This window comes from Pseudophryne corroboree, chromosome 1 (genome assembly GCF_028390025.1).
Source record: "Pseudophryne corroboree isolate aPseCor3 chromosome 1, aPseCor3.hap2, whole genome shotgun sequence".
In the NCBI taxonomy this organism is placed as follows: Eukaryota; Metazoa; Chordata; class Amphibia; order Anura; family Myobatrachidae; genus Pseudophryne; species Pseudophryne corroboree.
This window is the reverse complement of record NC_086444.1, coordinates 1,112,121,836-1,112,143,995: the sequence shown is the minus strand read 5'-3', so window position 1 is coordinate 1,112,143,995 and position 22,160 is coordinate 1,112,121,836. Positions and strand designations below refer to the sequence as shown.

Sequence of the window (22,160 nt, the reverse complement as noted above, 5' to 3'; positions counted from 1 at the left end):
ACGGACTGCCTGCCGTGTGCCGACACAGAGGTAGCCACAGCCGTGAACTACCGCACTGTACACTGGTTGATAAAGAGATAGTAGTATACTCGTAACAATTAGGATGACACTATGACGGTATAAAGAATGAAAAAAAAACCACGGTTAGGTGGTAGGTATATAATAATAAATAATACAATTCTGGTCGGACGGACTGCCTGCCGTGTGCCGACACAGAGGTAGCCACAGCCGTGAACTACCGCACTGTACTGTGTCTGCTGCTAATATAGACTGGTTGATATTTAAAGAGATATTAGTAGTATACAACAATACTATACTGGTGGTCAGGCACTGGTCACCACTCCTGCAGCAAAAGTGTGCACTGTTAATTAATATAATTGTACTCCTGGCTCCTGCTAACAACCTGCAGTGCTCCCCAGTCTCCCCCACAATTAATTATAAGCTTTTAATTTATACATTGATGACTGTGCAGCACACTGGGCTGAGCTGAGTGCACACAGACTGAGTCACACTGTGTGACTGACTGTGCTGTGTATCGTTTTTTTTTTCAGGCAGAGAACGGATATAGCAGAGAGAAGTGAACGGATATATTATATTAAATAAAAGTTAACTAGCAACTGCACTGGTCACTGACTGTGGTAAACTAACTCTGTCTGCGACTCTGCACAATCTCTCTCTCTCTATCTAATCTATCTCTATTCTAATGGAGAGGACGCCAGACACGTCCTCTCCCTATCAATCTCAATGCACGAGTGAAAATGGCGGCGACGCGCGGCTCCTTATATAGAATCCGAGTCTCGCGATAGAATCCGAGCCTCGCGAGAATCCGACAGCGTCATGATGACGTTCGGGCGCGCTCGGGTTAACCGAGCAAGGCGGGAAGATCCGAGTCGCTCGGACCCGTGAAAAAAAACATGAAGTTCGGGCGGGTTCGGATTCCGAGGAACCGAACCCGCTCATCTCTAGTTTATAGATCATGGTCCCTTTGATAGATTCTGAAAGTTTGGTTAAAATACAATGTCCCAGAGCTGAGGAATCCCTCCTTATATCGTACGAAGGGTCTAACAGGAATCATACAGCAGTGTTTGGTACCCATCGGAAGAGTATTTAATTAGCAATATTCCGGTGTTGGTTTGGAGCGTATTAATCGCTCGTGCGAATAGTTATGGACATAAGAAGTTTATGTCCATTTCTATTAATTACACATACTCAGGTATGCGGCGGGAAACCCAGTTTCCCACCCACCTGAGCTGTTGGAAATCGTCACAGCCCACCTGTATGAATCACCCTATGACCTTTTGTTATGATACAGGGCCGAATTCCTTCGGCCAATGGACAATGGGATTGTAGGACCAGGAGATTGCATTGTGTGTGGGGCATAAATAGGCAGGCCGACCACATCCAGCTCTCACTCTCTCATCAACGGTTATCTGCTGATAGCCGGGAGCTGGATATCGAGGCGCAGGCGATCATACCCTTTGTGCGTAAGTTTCTCTCCGTTATCATTGTCTTTCTGTGAGCCAATTTCTCTCATCTCATCTCTCTCTCTCTCTCTCTGTTCTGTTCTCTCATATCTCCCCTAGACTAGGCTAGTATTGTATTGTATTAGATAGTATTGTATTGTATTGCATTTAGGTCAGTGTAGTATTATCTTTTTGTATTTATTGTTTAGTTCTGTGGTTAGGAAGTCTCTGTTATATTGTAGTGTATCATTTGTACTGTTATCCCCTTTTACAAGTATATTAGATATAATACAGTTAATAGGCCTTGGAACCTAAACCAGTATCTGTGCATTTTCTATAGTGTTAAGTGTTCACTTGAGCGTCGGTGACGCTCAAGCAGCTTTGTAGTTAGTCAGGTTACACAAGGTTGCACTTACACCCTGTACTCACATTAAGGTATTCCGTGTATTTCATTGGTATAAGGTTTTAACATAAAGGTATAGTGTTGTGAGCATCTGCATCGCTGGTGACCTCCTCGTGGTCTCGAGCGTATGCTACGCCATAGCGATTCATTCCCCTAGACATAACCAATAACGTGTTCTGTGATCACTGGGCCGTGAGTGAACGTGACGCTTGAGCGTCTCGCCTACGGCTGAGCGATCGCTACGCCAATAGCGTACCATTACGGTACTTCTTAAGTAAACAGCGTACAGTGTTCTTAGCTTCATAAAGGGTTGTTTATACGACAAGGAATTTAGCATTGTCAAGAGGTAGCTACAGCCGTGGACTACCGTACTGTACTGTGTCTGCTGCTAATATAGACTGGTTGATAAAGAGATGTAGTAGTAGTAGTATGTATGTATAAAGAAGAAAGAAAAAAAAACCACGGGTAGGTGGTATACAATTATGGACGGACTGCCGAGTGCCGACACAGAGGTAGCTACAGCCGTGGACTACCGTACTGTACTGTGTCTGCTGCTAATATAGACTGGTTGATAAAGAGATGTAGTAGTAGTATGTATGTATAAAGAAGAAAGAAAAAAAAACCACGGGTAGGTGGTATACAATTATGGACGGACTGCCGAGTGCCGACACAGAGGTAGCTACAGCCGTGAACTACCGTACTGTGTCTGCTGCGACTGGATGATAAATAATGATATAAAAATATATATATATCACTACTGCAGCCGGACAGGTATATATTATATAATGACGGACCTGCTGGACACTGTCTGTCAGCAGAATGAGTTTTTTATAGAATAAAAAAAAAAACACCACACAAGTGAAGTCACACGACGAGTGTTTAACTTTTTCAGGCAATCACAATATAGTATACTATACTACTAACTATACTGGTGGTCAGTGTGGTCAGGTCACTGGTCAGTCACACTGGCAGTGGCACTCCTGCAGCAAAAGTGTGCACTGTTTAATTTTAATAATAATATGTACTCCTGGCTCCTGCTATAACCTATAACTGGCACTGCAGTGCTCCCCAGTCTCCCCCACAATTATAAGATGTGTGAGCTGAGCATAGTCAGATACGAGTGTTTAACTTTTTCAGGCAATCACAATATAGTATACTATACTACTAACTATACTGGTGGTCAGTGTGGTCAGGTCACTGGTCAGTCACACTGGCAGTGGCACTCCTGCAGCAAAAGTGTGCACTGTTTAATTTTAATAATAATATGTACTCCTGGCTCCTGCTATAACCTATAACTGGCACTGCAGTGCTCCCCAGTCTCCCCCACAATTATAAGATGTGTGAGCTGAGCACAGTCAGATATATACATAGATGATGCAGCACACTGGGCTGAGCAGTGCACACAGATATGGTATGTGACTGAGTCACTGTGTATCGTTTTTTTCAGGCAGAGAACGGATATATTAAATAAAACTGCACTGTCTGGTGGTCACTGTGGTCAGTCACTAGTAAACTCTGCACTCTCTACAGTTCTACAGTACTCCTAAGCTCCAGTAAATCAGGTCAATCTTTCTCTCTCTCTCTTCTAATCTAAATGGAGAGGACGCCAGCCACGTCCTCTCCCTATCAATCTCAATGCACGTGTGAAAATGGCGGCGACGCGCGGCTCCTTATATAGAATCCGAGTCTCGCGAGAATCCGACAGCGTCATGATGACGTTCGGGCGCGCTCGGGTTAACCGAGCAAGGCGGGAAGATCCGAGTCGCTCGGACCCGTGAAAAAAAACATGAAGTTCGTGCGGGTTCGGATTCAGAGAAACCGAACCCGCTCATCTCTATTATTTACAGTTGGTTTTGCTTACAGAAAGTAATTGTGACAGCTGGAAGTAGTTCAGGCATGCGACTATACTGGGATGTGAGCAGTTATTGGAAAATAATGCATGGCCATGTGATTTAATGTATCCAGTCATGGTATTGAGTTTTCGTTCATTATACCCATTTTATAAGTATATTTCTAAAATGGTGTGGTATATTGAGACCGAATTTAGCAGCATGATTGGACACATTAGATCACATGACCGTGCATTATTTTCCAATGACCGCACACCTCAGGCCTGAGCAACTTCCAACTGTAATTTGAACCTAATCACAAAGTGACAGCTGTATCACTCCACGAGTGTAAAGAGTACCAGCTCTCACACAGACACTGATCACAGGAAAGCAGCACATCACTGCCTCACTATGATGCACATTTCTAACTGAAAAATGTCACAAAATGTCAAATTTAAAACATACTTCAAATGACCACACATCAGACCTCATCAAACATGACTAGTACAATGATGATCTATTCAAATAATCTGAACAGGACTTCAATGAGCAGCCACTTTACAATCAGCAAACAGTGAGTAAGTAGACGTACCAGCCTTCACCCTGAAGTAATAGATAAGTACACAACTATTTTATTTACTTACGCTGTTAATTTTAATGAACAAATACTTAATTGCATAAGTCAAACTAAAAAGCCTATTCTGAACTATATTTTCCTCCTATTCTGTATCATCTCCACATAGAACTATTTTGTCACAACAAAGGCCATTTTATAAGATAAATATACCACACTTGGGTGTGCAGTTGTGCTCTGAGATACTGTATGTGCACCTTGGGTGGTTGAACGGACTCGGCCTTTGGTCTCGTTCATGCGTATCTCAGAGCGTGACAGCACACCCAATAGTGGTATATATATATATATATATATATATATATATATATATATATATAACAACAGGTACAGCAGCACTCAGAATGAAGAATGACAGAAAGCAGTGTCTAAACGTGACCAATGTTTCAATGTAAATAATAAATTTTCCTTAAGGAGCAGGTTATTGTTCTACACAGAGCACACATGTTGTTTAGCCAATGATATACTGTCAATAGAATGCAAGTATATGAGAGATCTGCAGTTTATTTGTTTTTTAACCTCATGTTGAATCTTTCCACATTGAATCAAAAATAGACTGCCATTGATCTGCAAACCAATTCCTCAGTGGCATTTTTAGCAATTTAGTCATCCTTTGCAATTTAGTATTGCATTATTGCATGATACAGAAGGTCTAAAGGAAACAGTGCTTAAATATTTTATACATTAAAAAAACAACAACAGCCTTTCCGAGTCATTTCTAGCAGCTGGTCACCTTTGTGGCCAATTTCTTTATATGTTTCTGTAAAGAAGGTAAATGGATAATTCATCTTTCATCAGGAATATATAAACAAGAGGGTGGATGGAAATGCATCTCCAGGCCTCCACACAAAATAGGGCCATATCATGACAGAATAACGATGAGCATCTGCCTAGCTAGCAACACAGTTGGCCATAAATAATGTCTAGTTATTAATGGCCATCCAAAATCTAGTTTTCTCATAAATGTATGCAATGTATCTATTTTTTCTGTGTATCTAGACAGACAGTGTGACAGATAGTGTATGAGGTGGAAACGCCCATATGGCAATGGCCACACCCACACACCGCTGGTCACAGCTCCTCCCTTTTCTCTTTATACACCCTTGTACATGTTTAATCCCAGGCCAACGTGGTCCTTAATCTGGAACTGGTTTGTAGCTATCATTTATCAGGTACATTCTATAAAATGATTGGTTGCTGTGGGAAACTTCTCCACCTGACCTCTTTAGAAGATATTTAAGCATTCTGAATGTAACTCCTATGACACTAGAACAATTCAACTCATACAATGCAGGGAAAGGGCAGCTGACAGACCAGTCTTCTCCATAATCATCCAGACTTCGAAAATTATTTTGCTCAATCCAGGTAATGCTAGATGAACTTTAGGAAAACGGCAGGGAATTCAATTTGCAAAAGCAAAAAATATGTCTTGCACAAGACAATGCGTATGACTGTATCACACATTTCTGCTTATGCTCACCTACGGATCATGTGAAGTAAAAAAGTGCAAGATCCATAAGACTAACGCAAAGCTCTGCATGAGTCTCTAAATGAACAATAGAACCCTTGGTCAAATTCATTCCTTTTTAATTGGTGTTGTTAGTTGAACTATTAGCAAACCATATTAGCAGATCTATCACTCACATCAATAAGCATATACTATATAGAGCAGATTTAACAAGTGATATTTTGCTATCACTCGTTACAAATTATATTCTTATCACTCGTTACAAATGATAAATAGTGTTCCAGCCAATCTGCTCCTACATTAGCTGTCATTTTTCAAATGCATGACACTTAAGAGCGGATTGGCTGGAGTACCGTTTATCATTCATAGCGAATTACAACAAGAATATCACTTGTTGTTAAATCTGCCCCATAATCGGTTAGTGAGATATGGTATAAACACTTTATTTAATCCAGAGGTTTTCAGTTATATTTCTCTGCATTTAAAACCACTAAGCCACCCACAAATTGCATATAATATGTGACTGTTGTGTGAAAAATTATATATTAATAAGTATATCAGAGAGTGTACAAAGAAGGGCAACTAAAATGGTGCATGGCCTACATCACAAAACTAACCCAGAAAGGCTAAAAGATTTTAACATGTATAGTTTGGAGGAGAGAATGGAAAGGGGAGACATGATAGAAACTTTCAAATATATCAAGGGTCTTAACAAAGTTCAGGAGGGAAACATTCTTCAAAGGAAGAGAAGTATTAGAACTCGAGGACATACACTGAGACTGGAGGGAGGCAGGTTCAGGGGAAATTTAAGGAAAAATTACTTCACAGAAAGGGTAGTGGATAAGTGGAATAGCCTCCCATCAGAGGTGGTAGAGGCTAAGACTGTAGAGCAATTTAAACATGCTTTGGATAGGCATATGAATATCCTTACAAAGAATTAAGGTTCAAAAAGGGTTGAGATTGCCTAAAGGATAAAAAAAAAAAGGGCAGACTAGATTGGCCAAGTGGTTCTTATCTGCCGTCAAATTCTATGTTTCTAAGTAATTCAACCCGGTATGCAGTCACTTTGTTGACTTTCAGAATGTCAAAACGGTAATGATGAATGGTTCAGAATGTCAGCAGTTTAGTTCATAATGATGATATGGTCGTAATGTCAACATGTTCAAAATGTCAACATTATGCTTGTCATTATGCCTGCTATTATGAACAGATTAGGGTTAGCAGGATCCAGAACTCCGCCAAACCCAGAGTAAAGAGTACCCGCTCCCCCCTTCTCTGCGCCACTGCACATGCACTGAGAGCCTAAAAATGTAATCTCTGCTAAATGTTCCTAATTTTCATGAACAGTCTAGGTTTACATAATACAGCGAGCACTGCGTGTGTGACAAGGATAAATAATGTCTTTTTGTGCCTATGTAATGTATAACGCCACCCAAAAGTCCAATGTGACTATCGGCTTTTTTTTTCACTACTGTAATAGGATTCAAAAATGCTCTGATGTCAATTACCTGGACACGCACATTTTAGCAAAAGCATTTGCTTCTCACCTCTTTCAAACCAAAGGACAGCGTGACACGGAGGTCCATGTTGTAGAGGAGCTGATCAGACACTATGCCGAGATCTTTGATGTGAGTCAGGTCAGAAGGGCACATTGCCAGTTGACGATGACATGACACTACAGAGCTGACTTGTTTATTTTTATGTAGGTAAGTGAGGAACAACTACAACAAATGGATATTGAAAACCGTTTCATTACCAAATGGAATGATGTCCAGGTAATATATGCAAATATTTCTAATAGTGCATTGAAAAATAAAATTGTAATTAAATAACCCTGCATTCTATTTTTTTTAGATATGTTTTAGTCATTTAAAAAAATAGCTTTTTCGGTTTATGTAAAAACATTTTTTTTTTAAATATATAATTTCCTGGGTAGCTTATAATAGCAATGGTCTGTGTCATACAATTGGCAGTAGGAGTAGTCATTTCTAAGGCATATCTATATTGGGACAATATATGTATGTATGTAATAACTGCTCAGGGGTGGTCATTCCGAGTTGTTCGCTCGTTGCCTATTTTCGCTATGCTGCGATTTGTTGCTAAATGCGCATGGTACGCAGAGCGCATGCACTAAGTTATTTTACACAAAACTTAGTAGATTTGCTGGTGCTTTTCAGTCGCACTGCTGATCGGTGAGTGATTGACAGGAAGTGGGTGTTTCTGGGTGGTAACTGAGCATTTTCCGGGAGTGTGCTAAAAAAGGCAGGCGTGTCAGGAAAAAACGCGGGAGTGTCTGGAGAAACAGGGGAGTGGCTGGCCGAACGCAGGACATGTTTGTGAGTTTAAACCAGGAACTAAACGGACCGAGCTGATCGCAATCTAGGAGTATGTCTGGAGCTACTCAGAAACTGCAAGAAAATATTTAGTAGCAATTCTGCTAATCTTTCGTTCGCAATTCTGCTAAGCTAAGATACACTACCAGGGGGCGGCGGCCTAGCGTTTGCAATGCTGCTAAAAGCAGCTAGCGAGCGAACAACTCGGAATGAGGGCCAGTGTGTATACTTTGGTGTAACTGTCTTCCCTTGGAAGGAGAGCTTTCAGTCTTGATTCTGCTGTGAAGGTGGTTTACATCTACACCAGGAGAGCTGTATTAGATGCTGTAACTGCTTGTACAGATGTCACTTCCATCTGGATGTTCTCTTACCAAAGTGCTACCAAAATGGGCAACATCTCTTACATAACAATAATGGGTATTAAGATTCTTTATACAGGATATCCAAGTGGTTTCCCTTCTATAGCCACAACTTAGTGCTTATACTTACTAATCCGACCTCTGTTTCAGATTCAAAGTCCACAGTCTGGTGACTTGTTGCTTGAGGTGTTCATGGAAAGAAAAGACCCTGACACTTCTGTTATTATTAGGGTAAGGATAAGGGTTATTTATTATTGTCTGCTGCATATAGATATAGAGGAAACTCTACATTCTCCTAAAAGGAGTGTTGTATGGAAGCACATTTATCTGTCCCAACTCCAGTCTGCCTGCATTGCAGGACTGAATAACATGGAACTGTTTATTCAATTGTGCATGTTTGAAAATGAAAATATATTGAACTTGTTATCAGGGTTTGGGTATGATATTCCGGTGCTTATGACGCTAACAGTCATAATCTTGGCAGCAGAATCCTGACATTCAAAATCCAAACGGATTTTGGTTAGTATTGTAACCCTTACCTAATCCTTTCCCCAACCGATCTCTCCCACAGCCTAACCCTAACCCACCCCTCCTGCAGCCGAATCGTCCCCTCCTGCAACCTAACCCTAACTGTCCCCTCCCACAGTTTAACCCTAACCCTCCCCCTAGTTCCTAATCCTAACCCCAATACTTACCGACAGGATTCTGCTGCCAGGATTCTGGCCATCAGCAAACTGTATGCTAGGATATTGACTAACAGTGGGAGATGTATAATCAATGAATATTTGATTGGAAGTGCGGGAACTAGAGCAACATGGATGCATAGATTTTAACTATGGTACCATGTAAAAAAACTGCATCAGTTTAAGTATTTAATTATCCAATACACTAAAAAAAGATCAAGTAAGTTAATATTAATATGAAAGGGAAGGATATAGGCTCTTCCACCAATAATTCAATCATAACCAATACTGTACATATTATATCTCCAGCATAGTGCTGTTAAATAGCCATACATTTTATTTACCTCATCAGGACCTAGATACTAACCAAAACATTTTTAGGACATTCTAAATAATTTTATTTGTTACATTTCAGGAGAGTTGAGAGGATTGTAAAATGAAACAAGTAGACTTTGTTCAGATTGTAGAGAGCTAGAGCCACTGGAACAGTAGTTAAGAATGAAGTAAATTAAAACTTCTATTTTCACATTTTGCTCATTTTGGCTTCAATGGGTAGCAAACGTGGATTTATCTATAGTTTGGAACTCTTTAGTGGGTCACAAAAGTTAATTTAGTGAGCATGAAATGTTTCTATGTCTACCTATTTTTTTAATGTGCATTTTATAATTTAAGTAGCAACACTTTATAATTTAAGTGGGCTCCTGGAATTTCCAGTATACTTTCAAATTTGTGAAGAGACTCCTGGCTCCTAAAAAAGTTTTCAACGTCCCTGCAACCTGTCGGACCAATTCTTAGGTGAGGTGGGCAGGGCAAGCGGCATCATGGCCCCACCCACAGTTGTACAAAGCCCAGCTTCACAGCAAATACTCACTTAGTGTGGGGTCATATGGAATCAATTTACAGAGTCTTGCACGCATCTCGACAACTCAACCCCCCGACTCCATGGGCCTCCCAAAGTGGTACTTGGTAAATTTGGCAAATATGAGCTTGGTCTAATAGACTGGAATGTTACAAAGCAAGTCTATCTTATGGATGTTTTTGTTACAGAGGGGCTGTTTTCAGTTTACAGCCTGATACATGAAAAATGTTTTGAAATGCTTATACCCTGAATTTGAGGATAGGTATAAGTAAATTATATACAGTAAACAAGAAAGTATTTTTGAAAAACAAAAACAAAACATAATTTCCAAGATACTGTGCACAGTAGGCTCCACCCAGTGCTTTTTTCTATATTTCTATTTAAAAAGTGCTGTCACTCACATAGACGAACGAGTTGACACAAGATCTATGGCAACTTCCAGACTGGTTAAATGCGCAGACACATATTTTATTTATTTTGGTAATGATTTCAGAATCAGAATCCGTATCAACCTTATTGGCAAGGTTTACTTGCGTATACTGGGAACTTTTCTTCGATTTGCTATACAATAGCCAAGCTGATAACAGATAAGCAGGTGGTGGTGGTGGTGGTGGTGGTGGTGGGGCGGGGGGGGGGAAGTAAAGTCATACAGATAGGACACTGATTTCTTCCTGTTTCATTCAACTAGTTATAAAAATTATAAAAATACACCAAAGTGTTGGTACTGGGTACTGATGAGTACCATCACAGAAAATAACGCATATTTCACCTTTGGAAGTCTTCTTTGATGCAATTAACTGTTTTTCAGAAATGAATGTGGTCCCCCTCACAATAGGTGATTCTAACTACCCATATATAAATGTAGACAGTGAAACTAGTGGTTCTGGCAATGGTAGCTAATTTATATGTATATAGAAAGACAACTACCATTTGAATATGTCATATAAGAAGTTGTCACTGGCGTATATATAATGGGTGCAGGGTCCAGGGAGGACCACACCGCACACACTGCAGCCATGTTTTCTATACTTACCCTCCGGAGTCCTGCTTCAACAGCAGCACTGCTACAGAAATGATCAGGATAATGATGCGGCAGCCATTTTCCCAGTGTTTCGTGCAGGCACAGTAAGAAAATCATTATAAACCTGTCTATTATGCCATTTTCCCAGAGACCTGCACATGCGCAGTAGACTCTGGGACAGTGCTAGGGTCCCCTAGTGACCCTAGTGCCCAGAGTCTACATTGCTACCGGCAAGAGAGGAGGGGGCCCAGACGGAGTCTGCACATGGGCCTCCTCCTGGAAGAAGTGTGGATAGTTGTTATCTAATACCCCTTTTCCACCTACTAAGCACGGGTCGCAGCTGGGAGCCTGACACGGGTGCTACCCGGCTGCGGCCTGTGCTCAGCCCCCTCTCCCACTGCGCTCACCAACCCGGCATATTGCCGGGTTAATGACGCTGCTAGTGACGTGGCAGGGGCGGCGCTGGGCGGCGCTGCAAGATCATATGATCTCCCAGCGCCGCCCTTCCATACAGTGTAAACGGGAGCCGTATCGCATCGACACGGATTCCGTTTTCACAACAACCCTACCCGGATCATTCTCGTGTCCTACCCAGGTAGTTACCCGGGTAGGATTCACGGGTCACTTGATCCGGTTTTTGCGGGGGAACCTTTTTCCACTAGCAAAAAACACGGGGTAAATGTGCACCCCCGTGCATTTACCTGTGTTTTTGGAGCTACTGGAAAACGGTCCCCCCACAAAAACCCAGATCAAGTGACCCGTGAATAGACAAGCTACTATACTGCTCAGTGAAACCATTAATCATTTGTTTTGCTTGCAATATACACAATAATTATTAGGCCTCTATAGAACTTAACAGACTTCCCTAATATATCATATCCAACTCTCCATCAAAAACACAATATACGAATAATGAAGAATGCACCTATCACTGTTACTGGTGCATTCTCAGACAGCCAATTAGAAATGGTTTGCTAGTGCTGTCAACTGTCAAAATCATTGCTGTGCTAGTGCTATCAACAACCTACAAATAATTTGGCTTGCACAAGCATATAGGCGTCTCTGTGCTGGCCATCATCAGTTTGCAATTACGCGAACATGCCCTTGTTTCACTCTGCCTACATTAGAACCCAATTTCCATTCCCCGATTAAGTGGCCATTCAGTGACAGATTCATGCAAATGTCATGTGTATATGTGTGCGCCTTGTTTTCTGGAATTGCGGAGAACAATTATACATATTTTATGCTATGCAAGCTGCTGCATGCCCCTCTTCAGTAACTGCCAAATGTATCCATGTGGCAATAACATTCCTAGGGATAAAGGACACCCAGTGCAGTTGAATAAGAAATGACTGGAAGTAATCGTGGAAGAATACAGCATCATTTGTTAACATGGGCATACACTATACAATTATCTGGCAGATAATTTGTGGATGGAATGAAAACCTGTTAATGGATGAGAGCAACTAACAATCAACCATTTGCTACTGAACACTGGAAAATGGACAAAACCTGTCCGTGATTTAACCAATTTGTATAAACGACAGGTTTGTCCATTTTCCAGTGTTCGGTAGCAAATGGTTGATTGTCAGTTGCTCTCATCCATTACCAGGTTTTCATTCCATCCACAAATTATCTGCCAGATAATTGTATAGTGTATGCCCAGCTATAGACATTATATCCAAGTATGGAACTAAGGGGTCTATTTACTAAGCCTTGGATAGAGATAAATCTGATGGATATAAAGTCCCAGCCAATCGGCTCCTGTCATTTTTCAAACTCAGTCTGTGACATGGCAGTTAGGAGCAGATTGTCTGGAATTTTATCTCCGTCAGATTTATCTCCATCCAAGGCTTAGTAAATAGACCCACAAGACTTCACTGAGGTCACTTACAATTAATTGTACAATTGTTTAGATACAGTAGGGAAGTGATTACAGTAATCATCAGACAGTGCTCTCCTATATTACAGAATTCAGCGATAAGTCCATGAATAGGGGAAAACCCTTCCACATCTTGTCTTCAAGAAACTCAGGGTCACCCAAAATGACGAGGTTTGTTAGTAAACCAAAAGAGCACACTAATAGGCAAAACCATGTGCACTGCAGGTGGGGCATATGTAACATGTGTAGAGAGAGTTAGATTTGGGTGGGTTATATTGTTTCTGTGCAGGCCATACTGGCTGCTTTATTTTTATACTGCAATTTAGATTTCAGTTTGAACACACCCCACCCAAATCTAACTCTCTCTGCACATGTTACATCTGCCCCACCTGCAGTGCAGCATGGTTTTGCCCATTAGTGGGCTTTTTTGGTTTGCTAACAAACCTGAATAAGGCCCAAAGTCTTTCTGTACAGTACAGGCATATACGTGGTAGTAGCCTTGCCCAGGTTTCATGTCCAGGGGCTGAATATTTAAAAATGTGGGTAACATGAAAATTTTTTAATTAGCAATGCTACTGTATTATATATTTGCACTAACTTTTATTTGTATAAGACTGTCATCTTTAGACTCTCTTCTTTTTACTTTCCTACATTGATGTCTGAGATTTTAAATGGAGTCTGGACAAGTGAAAGCTCAGAACAGCCTTTCTCTACATTATGTTTTCCCAGAACTTCAGAAAACCACTTCTGCCTGTGTTCTGGGGAAACACTTTTCTAATTAATGAGTAAAAAAGTGTAGAAGAAGTGTAGAGCTTCATTTTCACACATGAATAAATGCAGTGGTTTACGGTGTGTTCTGTAGGTCTCTCCAAGAATGGTAGCTGCAGAACTGACCATTTGTGTAGCCGGCATTAGAAATATCACCTTGCCTAAGGACATGTTCTGGACTACGTTTGAAGTCCTTGAGAATGGAGAGATTGGTATGTACAGTATATTTTTATTTATTGACTTGTTTCTTGTATTTTCATGATAGTAATAAACATACTGAAAATTTCATTTTATGCCAGCAATTGAATTAATATGGTGAAAAGATATTTGAACATGTTATTAAATTAGTGTGAAATTAAAGTCCTGTACACATGTCCAAAGCCAGATCACCCACCAGGAAGAGTAGGCATTACTCAAAGGGGCATACAGTACTAGCTATTGTTAGTGAGGGGGTGGCGTGCCTTAATTCATGGGATGATTTATCAAACAGTGAAAATAATGAAGAAGTGGGACCATTAGAAAAGTTGCCCATAGCAACCAATCAGCTTGAGGAAGTATTTATCAAGTACATTCTATAAAATGATAGGTATATCCTATCTGATTGCCTCTCTGCCGTTTCATCTTGGATGTCATCTTGCCACCTCAAACTTAATGTTTCCAAAAGAGTTAATTATATTTCCACCTGCCAATAGCAGTTACCAATCTGAAATTTCTATCACTGTTGAGAACTGGACAATCAACCCTACACCACAAGTTCGCTGCCTAGGTGTCATCCTGGACTCTGAACTGTGCTTTGTTCCCCACATTCAATCTGTCTCAAAATCATGTGCATCTAAAAAACATATCCAAAATATGATCATGCCTTACACAAGACACTGCTAAACTCTAATCCATGCTCTCATTATCTCCCACATTGATTATTGCAATAGTCTTCTTACTGGTCTCACCAATAAGAGACTCTCACCATTACAATCCATTCTGAATGCAGCTGCGAGAGTAATTTTCCTGCTAGACATTCATCATCTGCATACCCACTATATCAGTCCATCCATTGGTTACCTGTATTCTACCATATTCACTATAAAATACTTTTACTCACACACAAGGCTATTAACCAACATACTGTACATATGTTCGCTTATCTCAAAATATCTCCCAACCCGGCCACTTCACTCTTCACAAGATCTACGTCTCTCATCCACACTCATTACTTGCTTCCATGCACGATTACATGACTTTCTTCGGGCTGCACCTAGTCTGTGGAATGCCCTAGCACGTACAATAAGACTCTCCTCTAGTCTCCAAACCTTCAAGCGTTCCCTGAAAACTCACCTCTTCAGACAAGCTTATCAAATTCCAGAACCGCTCACATTACCTTCATAAGCTTTCCTATCCAATTATATCCCCACTGTACAGTCCACACATATCCGCCACATATTTTCTCTATCTCCACTTTCCCTTCCTACTGACCCTGGTTCATCACTGCTGTGATGTGATATCACGCAGCCCACCAAGAACCTTTGAAATCTGGTGGACAACTATTCAATAGATAGCACCTATCTTTGTTTTGACTATTTCCCCATAGATTGTAAGCTTGCGAGCAGAGCCCTCCTATCTCTATAACTGTTATTACCCAGTTTTGTCTAATCATTGTGTCCAGTTGTAAAGTGCAACGGAACTTGCTGCGCTATATAAGAAACTGTTAATTAATAAACCAATAAATAAATAATTGCTATCGGTTGTTATGGGCAACTTCTCCACTAGTCCACTTTGCCACTCTTTTCATTGCTTGACACATCAACCCCTTAGGGGGTCTATGTACTAAGCTTTTGAGAGAAATAAATTGTAGAGAGATATAGTACCAGCCAATCAGCCCCTAGCGTTCATTTTACAGGCTATGGGGCAGCCTGGAGAAGTGATAAATGGAAGGTTATAACGTACCAGCCAATCAGCTTCTAACTCGCATTTTTCAATTTAATTAGATTTTCAATTTGTCATCTGTATTTCCAGACATGATCTTCACTCTAAGGGGCATGTCCATCATGAAAAAATTATGAAATTAGAAATTTTAGTTTTTAATTCTCATTGTCCAGTGCTCTCTCCCCATAGCTTCTGTGGAGTGATCACTCCCCCCGCAGCCTGTCCTCAGTGTCCTCGCATCCTCCTCTCATTGCCCAGCACTCCATCCCCGCAGCTTCTGTACAGTGATCGCTCACCCTGCAGCATATCTTCAGTGTTCCTGCATCCTCCCCCCATTGTCAAGTGCTCCCTCCCCATAGCTTCTCTACATTGATCACTCGGTGGGGCAGCCTATCCTCAGTGTCTTTGCATCCTCCCCCATTGTCCAGTGCTCCCTCCCTGCAGCCTCTGTACAGATGTAACATGTGCAGAGACTGTTCGATTTGGTTGGGTTAAATTGTTTCTGTGCAGGGTAAATACTGGCTGCTTTATTTTTTACACTGCAATTTAGATTTCAGTTTGAACACACACCACCAAATATAAATCTCTCTGCATATGTTACATCTGCCCTGCCTGCAGTGCAACATGGTTTTGCCCATTAGTGGGCTTTTTTGGTTTGCTAACAAACCTGAAAAGGGCTAATCATCCATTTTTGGAGTTTGATGAATTTCACAATTTTTACTTTTGTTTGGGGAGTGTGGAAACTATCGTATCAGGCGGTATCAAGGAGATATGAGACATAACTCCTTCATTACTGACTTTCATTAATTATACTGCAACCTAAAACATAAGTGTAATGTAAATAAAAGCAAGTTAAGTGATCATGAATATGCCTCTAAGAGAACTATTCTACTACAAAGCTTTTCCTTAAACCTTGAGCATGCTTCAGCAAAATACATATTTCCCCTTTCTTAGCTATTTTATCTTTTCAGTTCAACAATTGTTTTAAAATTCTCAAAACATTTTTACTATTTTCTGTTTAAAATAGTTGTATTATTGTTACCAGTTATTTATATAGCACACACAAATTCCGCATCACTTTACAGAGAATATTCTGCCCATTCACATCAGTCCCTGCCCCAGTGGAGCTTACAATCTATATACCCTATCACATGTACACACAGACACATTCATGCAAGGGTTAATTTTTTTTGTTGGAAGCCAATTACCCTACCAGTATATTTTTGGATTGTGGGAGGAAACCGGAGTACCCGGAGGAAAAACACCCATGTACAGTTAGGGCCATGGGGGGAATTGAACCCATGACCTCAGTGCTGTGAGGCAGTAATGCTAACCATTTCACCATCCATACTGCCACATTTACCTTTTCCAAAAGTAATGCAATTATAAATAACTGTAACAAACAGTACATCTTGGCCAATTATTTACATTTAAAGGGAAAACAACACAAAATAATAATAATATATCATATTAGACAATGTCGAGATGTTATTTAAATATTGTAAACAACTATCTGGTAAAAGTAAAAATATAAAATTGAAGCAATTGAATGTTTTTTTGAACACGGAGCTATCCTGACCAATTAGACAATCACATCATACAACACCCAGGTGAAGAAAGAAATTACTGTTAGCCATATGACCGTAAATGTATCTATTAACTGAGGAAAATGGAGGTTGGGGAAAGCCAGGGAACATACTGTAGAAGGTTAAATTACTATGCATATAAAAGTGTTATTATATAATACATACTGTATGTTGAATAGAATATGCAGTAGGCATGTCGAAACCTACAATGTCGACAGTCAGAAGGTCAATACCAGCGTGTTGAATGTTAGGATGCTGACAAGGTTAAAATGCTAAAATCTGCAAAAAGTCAACACACTTAAATGTTGACATGACATGTCTATAAATTGTAGTCAGAATGTCAACAATAGAAATGTTAGGGGTAGCATTATTATTAGGGTTAGTGTTAGGGTTAAAATTGGGTATTGACTTTTTGAATATGTCAACCTTTGTCAGTCTCAACATGTTAAAGTCAACATTGTGCTTGTTGACATTATAAACATGTTGACACGTACTCTGTTGCTATAGTGTACCTGTGAACATAATGTAGCCATACATAATCACTTTCGACATTAACATATCATCCTTTGAATAGAGCTTTGCAAACTTAACTGTGGCCCTCATTCTGAGTTGATCGCTCTCTAGCTGCTTTTAGTAGCAGGGCAAACGCTAAGCCGCCGCCTTCTAGGAGTGTATCTTAGCTTAGCAGAAGTGCGAACCAAAGGTTAGCAGAACTGCTCGAAAAAATTTTCATGCAGTTTCTGAGTAGCTCCAGACCTACTCCTACCTAGCGATCACTTCAGAGTGTTTCGTTCCTGGTTTGACGTCACAAACACGCCCTGCGTTCGGCCAGCCACTCCCCCGTTTCCCCAGCCACTCTTGCGGTTTAACCTGACACGCCTGCGTTTTTTAGCACACTCCTGGAAAACGGGCAGTTACCACCCAGAAACACCCACTTCCTGTCAATCACTCACCGATCAGCAGAGCGACTGAAAAGAGTCGCTCGCCCTTGTGTAAAACTGCATAGTTTTGTGTGAAAGTACTTGGCGCGTGCGCACTGCTGCCCGTGCGCATGCGCAGAAATTCTGATTTTTAGCCTGATCGCTGTGCTGCGAACAACGGCAGCTAGCGATCAACTCGGAATGACCCCCAATATACCAACAGTACACCCAGGCTCACAAGTGTTTTCTTTAGCCATCATAAGCTTTAGACAAGCTGGTTTCAATTCTCATCCCCATAGAGGATCTTAAAATTTACTGTAAAAGGGTCTACATTTTGTAATGACAAGCAGAAGGATAAGATCGACATTTGGTTTAATTACCAACAAAACTTCTAATTTCACACTTTAATGATACAAACTATACAGAACCTACTTATTAGAGGCTTGGTTACAAAAGGCATATATATATATATATAATTTTATTAAAAACACAGCTCCTTACAAAGACTGGAAGAGTGCTGCTTCCTACTCCATTTGGGGGACACCTGCATCTGTATATGACTCTGTAGGGAAGGCACCCTGGCAGCTCTTTTCTATATCCCAGAGTGCCCTTCTACATGCGTATGTACTGTAAAAAAAAATAAAAAAAAAATATATATATATATATATATATATATATATATATCTTTTGTACCCAATCCTCTAATAAGTGTATATATATATATATATGTGTATATATATATATATATATATATTATACTGAAAAGAGGGTCAGAATGAAAAGGACAAGCAAAAAAATAACACTTCTGGTGCTGTCCCCACTGCTGTAATATATAATTGTTTAATAGCACATAAAGCTATGCAATGAATATTTTCATTACATTACATATTTTCCATATTACAGAGCGCCCCATGCACTACAATGAAAGAGTTTTAGCAACAGTTCTGGAATGGAGCATGCTTCGTGACCCGGGAAATGCCTACTTACTTGTAAAACCCTTTCCTGCAAGCAATCACCTGCTGAGTTTAGGTATGTTGATATGTAGGTTCATAGGGGGTTGATAAGCACATACTTTATGTCATACTACTGAGGGAAATTAATAATAACTGCCTGTGAGGATACAAATATGATAACATGTGGTTCAGAATATGCTATTTTTGTTCTTGTTATATGATATTTCTTTGTTGCTGGGTAACACATTAATCATTTTGCAGAGTATGTGTAATTGACAGGCGACAAGCAATGAAAGGCTCTGTGTATATGTTTATGGTTAAAGTGTCTGCAATGCATAAGCATAATCCATATTAAATATTCTCTTGTGAAAGTGTAACAGGAGAAGAGGATTTGAGAACTGCTCAAGTATTGAGACATTTATTTAAAGTGTATCTAAAAAGTCTTTATTAAATGCTGTTCTTAATTTCCTTGTACTCTTATGGGATACAATTCCCTATGCTCATTTCACTTGTGCCTTTAGCTCATTCTTATGTACAGATCAATGGCATCCAAGAGACTTTGCCAATTACACAAGAACAATAATCTATCAAAGACTGACAAAGACCAAACAGGCCCATAGGACAAGTAAAGTCCACAGTTTAATTAGTGAAAACATGCTGCCGCATAGATATTATTTAAAAGCCCTTTCGCACAATATAAATACAGCATTAAATATGTCCAGAGTTTATATAAACTGTGCTCCACTCGCTAAAAATGTCCAGTCAGGTAAGAAATGAAATATGGATCCTCCATATAATTTTGCCCCAAAATGTTCTTCTGTCCGTGATGCTTCTTCCTGAAAGGAGCCTGTCTGTGTCCTACCAACACGGAAATCTTAATTCTCTAAATAAAGACACCAGCATGGTATGTATGCAAGTGCTGAATGATTTATCGGTATCACAAATCACCATTGGCCTCATTCAGAGATGGACGTAGCCGCTGCGGTCATATGTAGCAGCCGCATCCATAGGTTTTGCGCATGTGCTATGTATGCATGCACAACCCTTCTCCATGTGATCGCACCCCGGAAGGATGAAATAGCATGATAATTGACAGGTGACGGGCGTCCAGGGGTGGCGACATGGCGTTGGAGGGGAGAAAATCGGGAAATGCAGGTGTGTCATGACCATTTTTGGGGCCGACCGATGACATTGCCTGCTATAGGAAACATGGCGGCGGGACCACAGCCTACACAGCCTGGCTGCGTAAGGTAGGAGTCAACCTCTATTCAATGTGATTGCAATTGAATTGTGATCACATCGCAGGGCAGCACCACACATGCTGGATGGCCTTGCTCTATGCAGGCCAGCCCTCAGCAAGTGATCATATGGTTGCAGATTTTGCTGCGAGAGCAAAATCTGCGCCCAACTCTGAATAGCCCCTAGTGCTGCAAGTATGGCAGTACGGGCAGTACTGCGGACTGGTAAGAAATTGACAGCTGGTACGCAGTATTGCCGGCCCAACCATCTTGCTTGTAGTCACTGCTGTGTGTGAGGGGAGGAGAGCACTGCGCGCGCCTCTCCTGCCCCTCAGTGCTCAGTCTGGGGGTGGCATGTATCTCAAACCAGGTGCCGGTTCATGAGCCAATCAGAGCTCGCAGACCTGCAGTGGTGGCTCCCAATTGGCTTCTGGACTGCGAGCTTTGATTGCCTCATGAACCGCTGCCTGATTTGAGATACACATTGCTGCCACCAGACTAAGCTCTGAGGGCAGGAGAGGTGGGCACTATGCTCTCCTCCCCTGATACACCATATGTGTACCTGGCACTGTGGGGGCATATGTGTATCTAGCACTGTGGGGGCATATTTGTATCTGGCACTGTGGGGGCACATCTGGCACTGTGGGGGCATGTCTGGCACTGTGGGGGCATATCTGGCACTCTGTGGACATATGTATATCTGGCACTGTGGGGGCATATGTGTATCTGACACTGTGGGGGCATATTTGTATCTGGCACTGTGGGGGCATATCTGGCACTGTGGGGGGCATATCTGGCACTGTGGTGGCATATGTGTATCTGGCACTGCACTACTGGGGGCATATGTGTATATGGCACTATTGGGGGCATATGTGTATATGGCATTGTGGAGGCATATCTGGCACTGTGGTGGCATATGTGTATCTGGCACTGCACTACTAGGGGCTTATGTGTATCTGGCACTATTGGGGGCATATGTGTATCTGGCACTGCAATATTGGAGTCATATGTGTACCTCTCCCCCCATATGTGTATCACTCCCCCATTTTCATTGGCCATGCCCCATGTGGCCACATCCATTTGTTGGCATGCGCACCTTAGGCACGCACACACAGTACCACTAACACATTTTTTTTTACTTGCACCACTGATAGCCCCCCATATGTACTATAGGCTTGCCATAGTATCCCTTTAATCTGGAACACCTATGATTTGCACAGGTTCTGCGGCTGATTAAAATCAGGTGAAATGCAAGCTTGAATTTAGCCAGCCACAGAACCTGCAGAATTCAAATGTGTCCTGGATTAAAGGGATATTATGGCCCCTAAAATAGAATAGAATTTAAGTGCTTATCTCAATGGACTTGAAAGCCAAAAACATTATTCCCTTCTCCCCTCTCAGTGATCTTATCTGGAGCTGTTGCTGGTTAACCGGACAATTGTGGTTTTCCGGCATGGAGATTAGGACTTATGATAGATGCTCTGCACTTTCCCTCTAGTGCCCTCATTTATATTGTAATCGAAGGAATAAAACAACACCCTGCTGGTTTCATTATATCAGATAGCTTCATTAGGGCCAGTTTGAATATGGTATAGTGAGCTATCGCAGGAATACACAAAGCATTAATACAAACATAGCAATAAAACCCCTAAACAGGCAGTGACAAGTACAGAGGAAGGGTAAAGCAACTCCAAGTCACCCACAGGTGTTCCTGCATTGTGTGCATAGAACAATATATAAATGCATATACACACCAATATGCAGAGTTGTATGCATTTTCTGTATGCAGTCGGATAACTGCTATTCCAACTCTTACTGTCATCACTATCACTATCCGTGTGCAC

The 22,160-nt window shown here is 41.0% G+C and overlaps 1 protein-coding gene across 3 annotated transcripts in view; it reads left to right on the top strand.

The window, feature by feature from the left end:
* Positions 1-22,160, top strand: part of ARAP2 (ArfGAP with RhoGAP domain, ankyrin repeat and PH domain 2) — a 575,623-nt gene that overhangs the window by 434,361 nt on the left and 119,102 nt on the right. For all 3 annotated transcript variants that reach the window (XM_063922313.1, XM_063922304.1, XM_063922322.1), the window contains exons 24-28: positions 7,275-7,422; positions 7,501-7,569; positions 8,637-8,717; positions 13,794-13,911; positions 19,029-19,154. In XM_063922313.1, the coding sequence (XP_063778383.1) occupies positions 7,275-7,422; positions 7,501-7,569; positions 8,637-8,717; positions 13,794-13,911; positions 19,029-19,154 (542 nt within the window). The remainder of the gene's footprint in view (positions 1-7,274; positions 7,423-7,500; positions 7,570-8,636; positions 8,718-13,793; positions 13,912-19,028; positions 19,155-22,160) is intronic.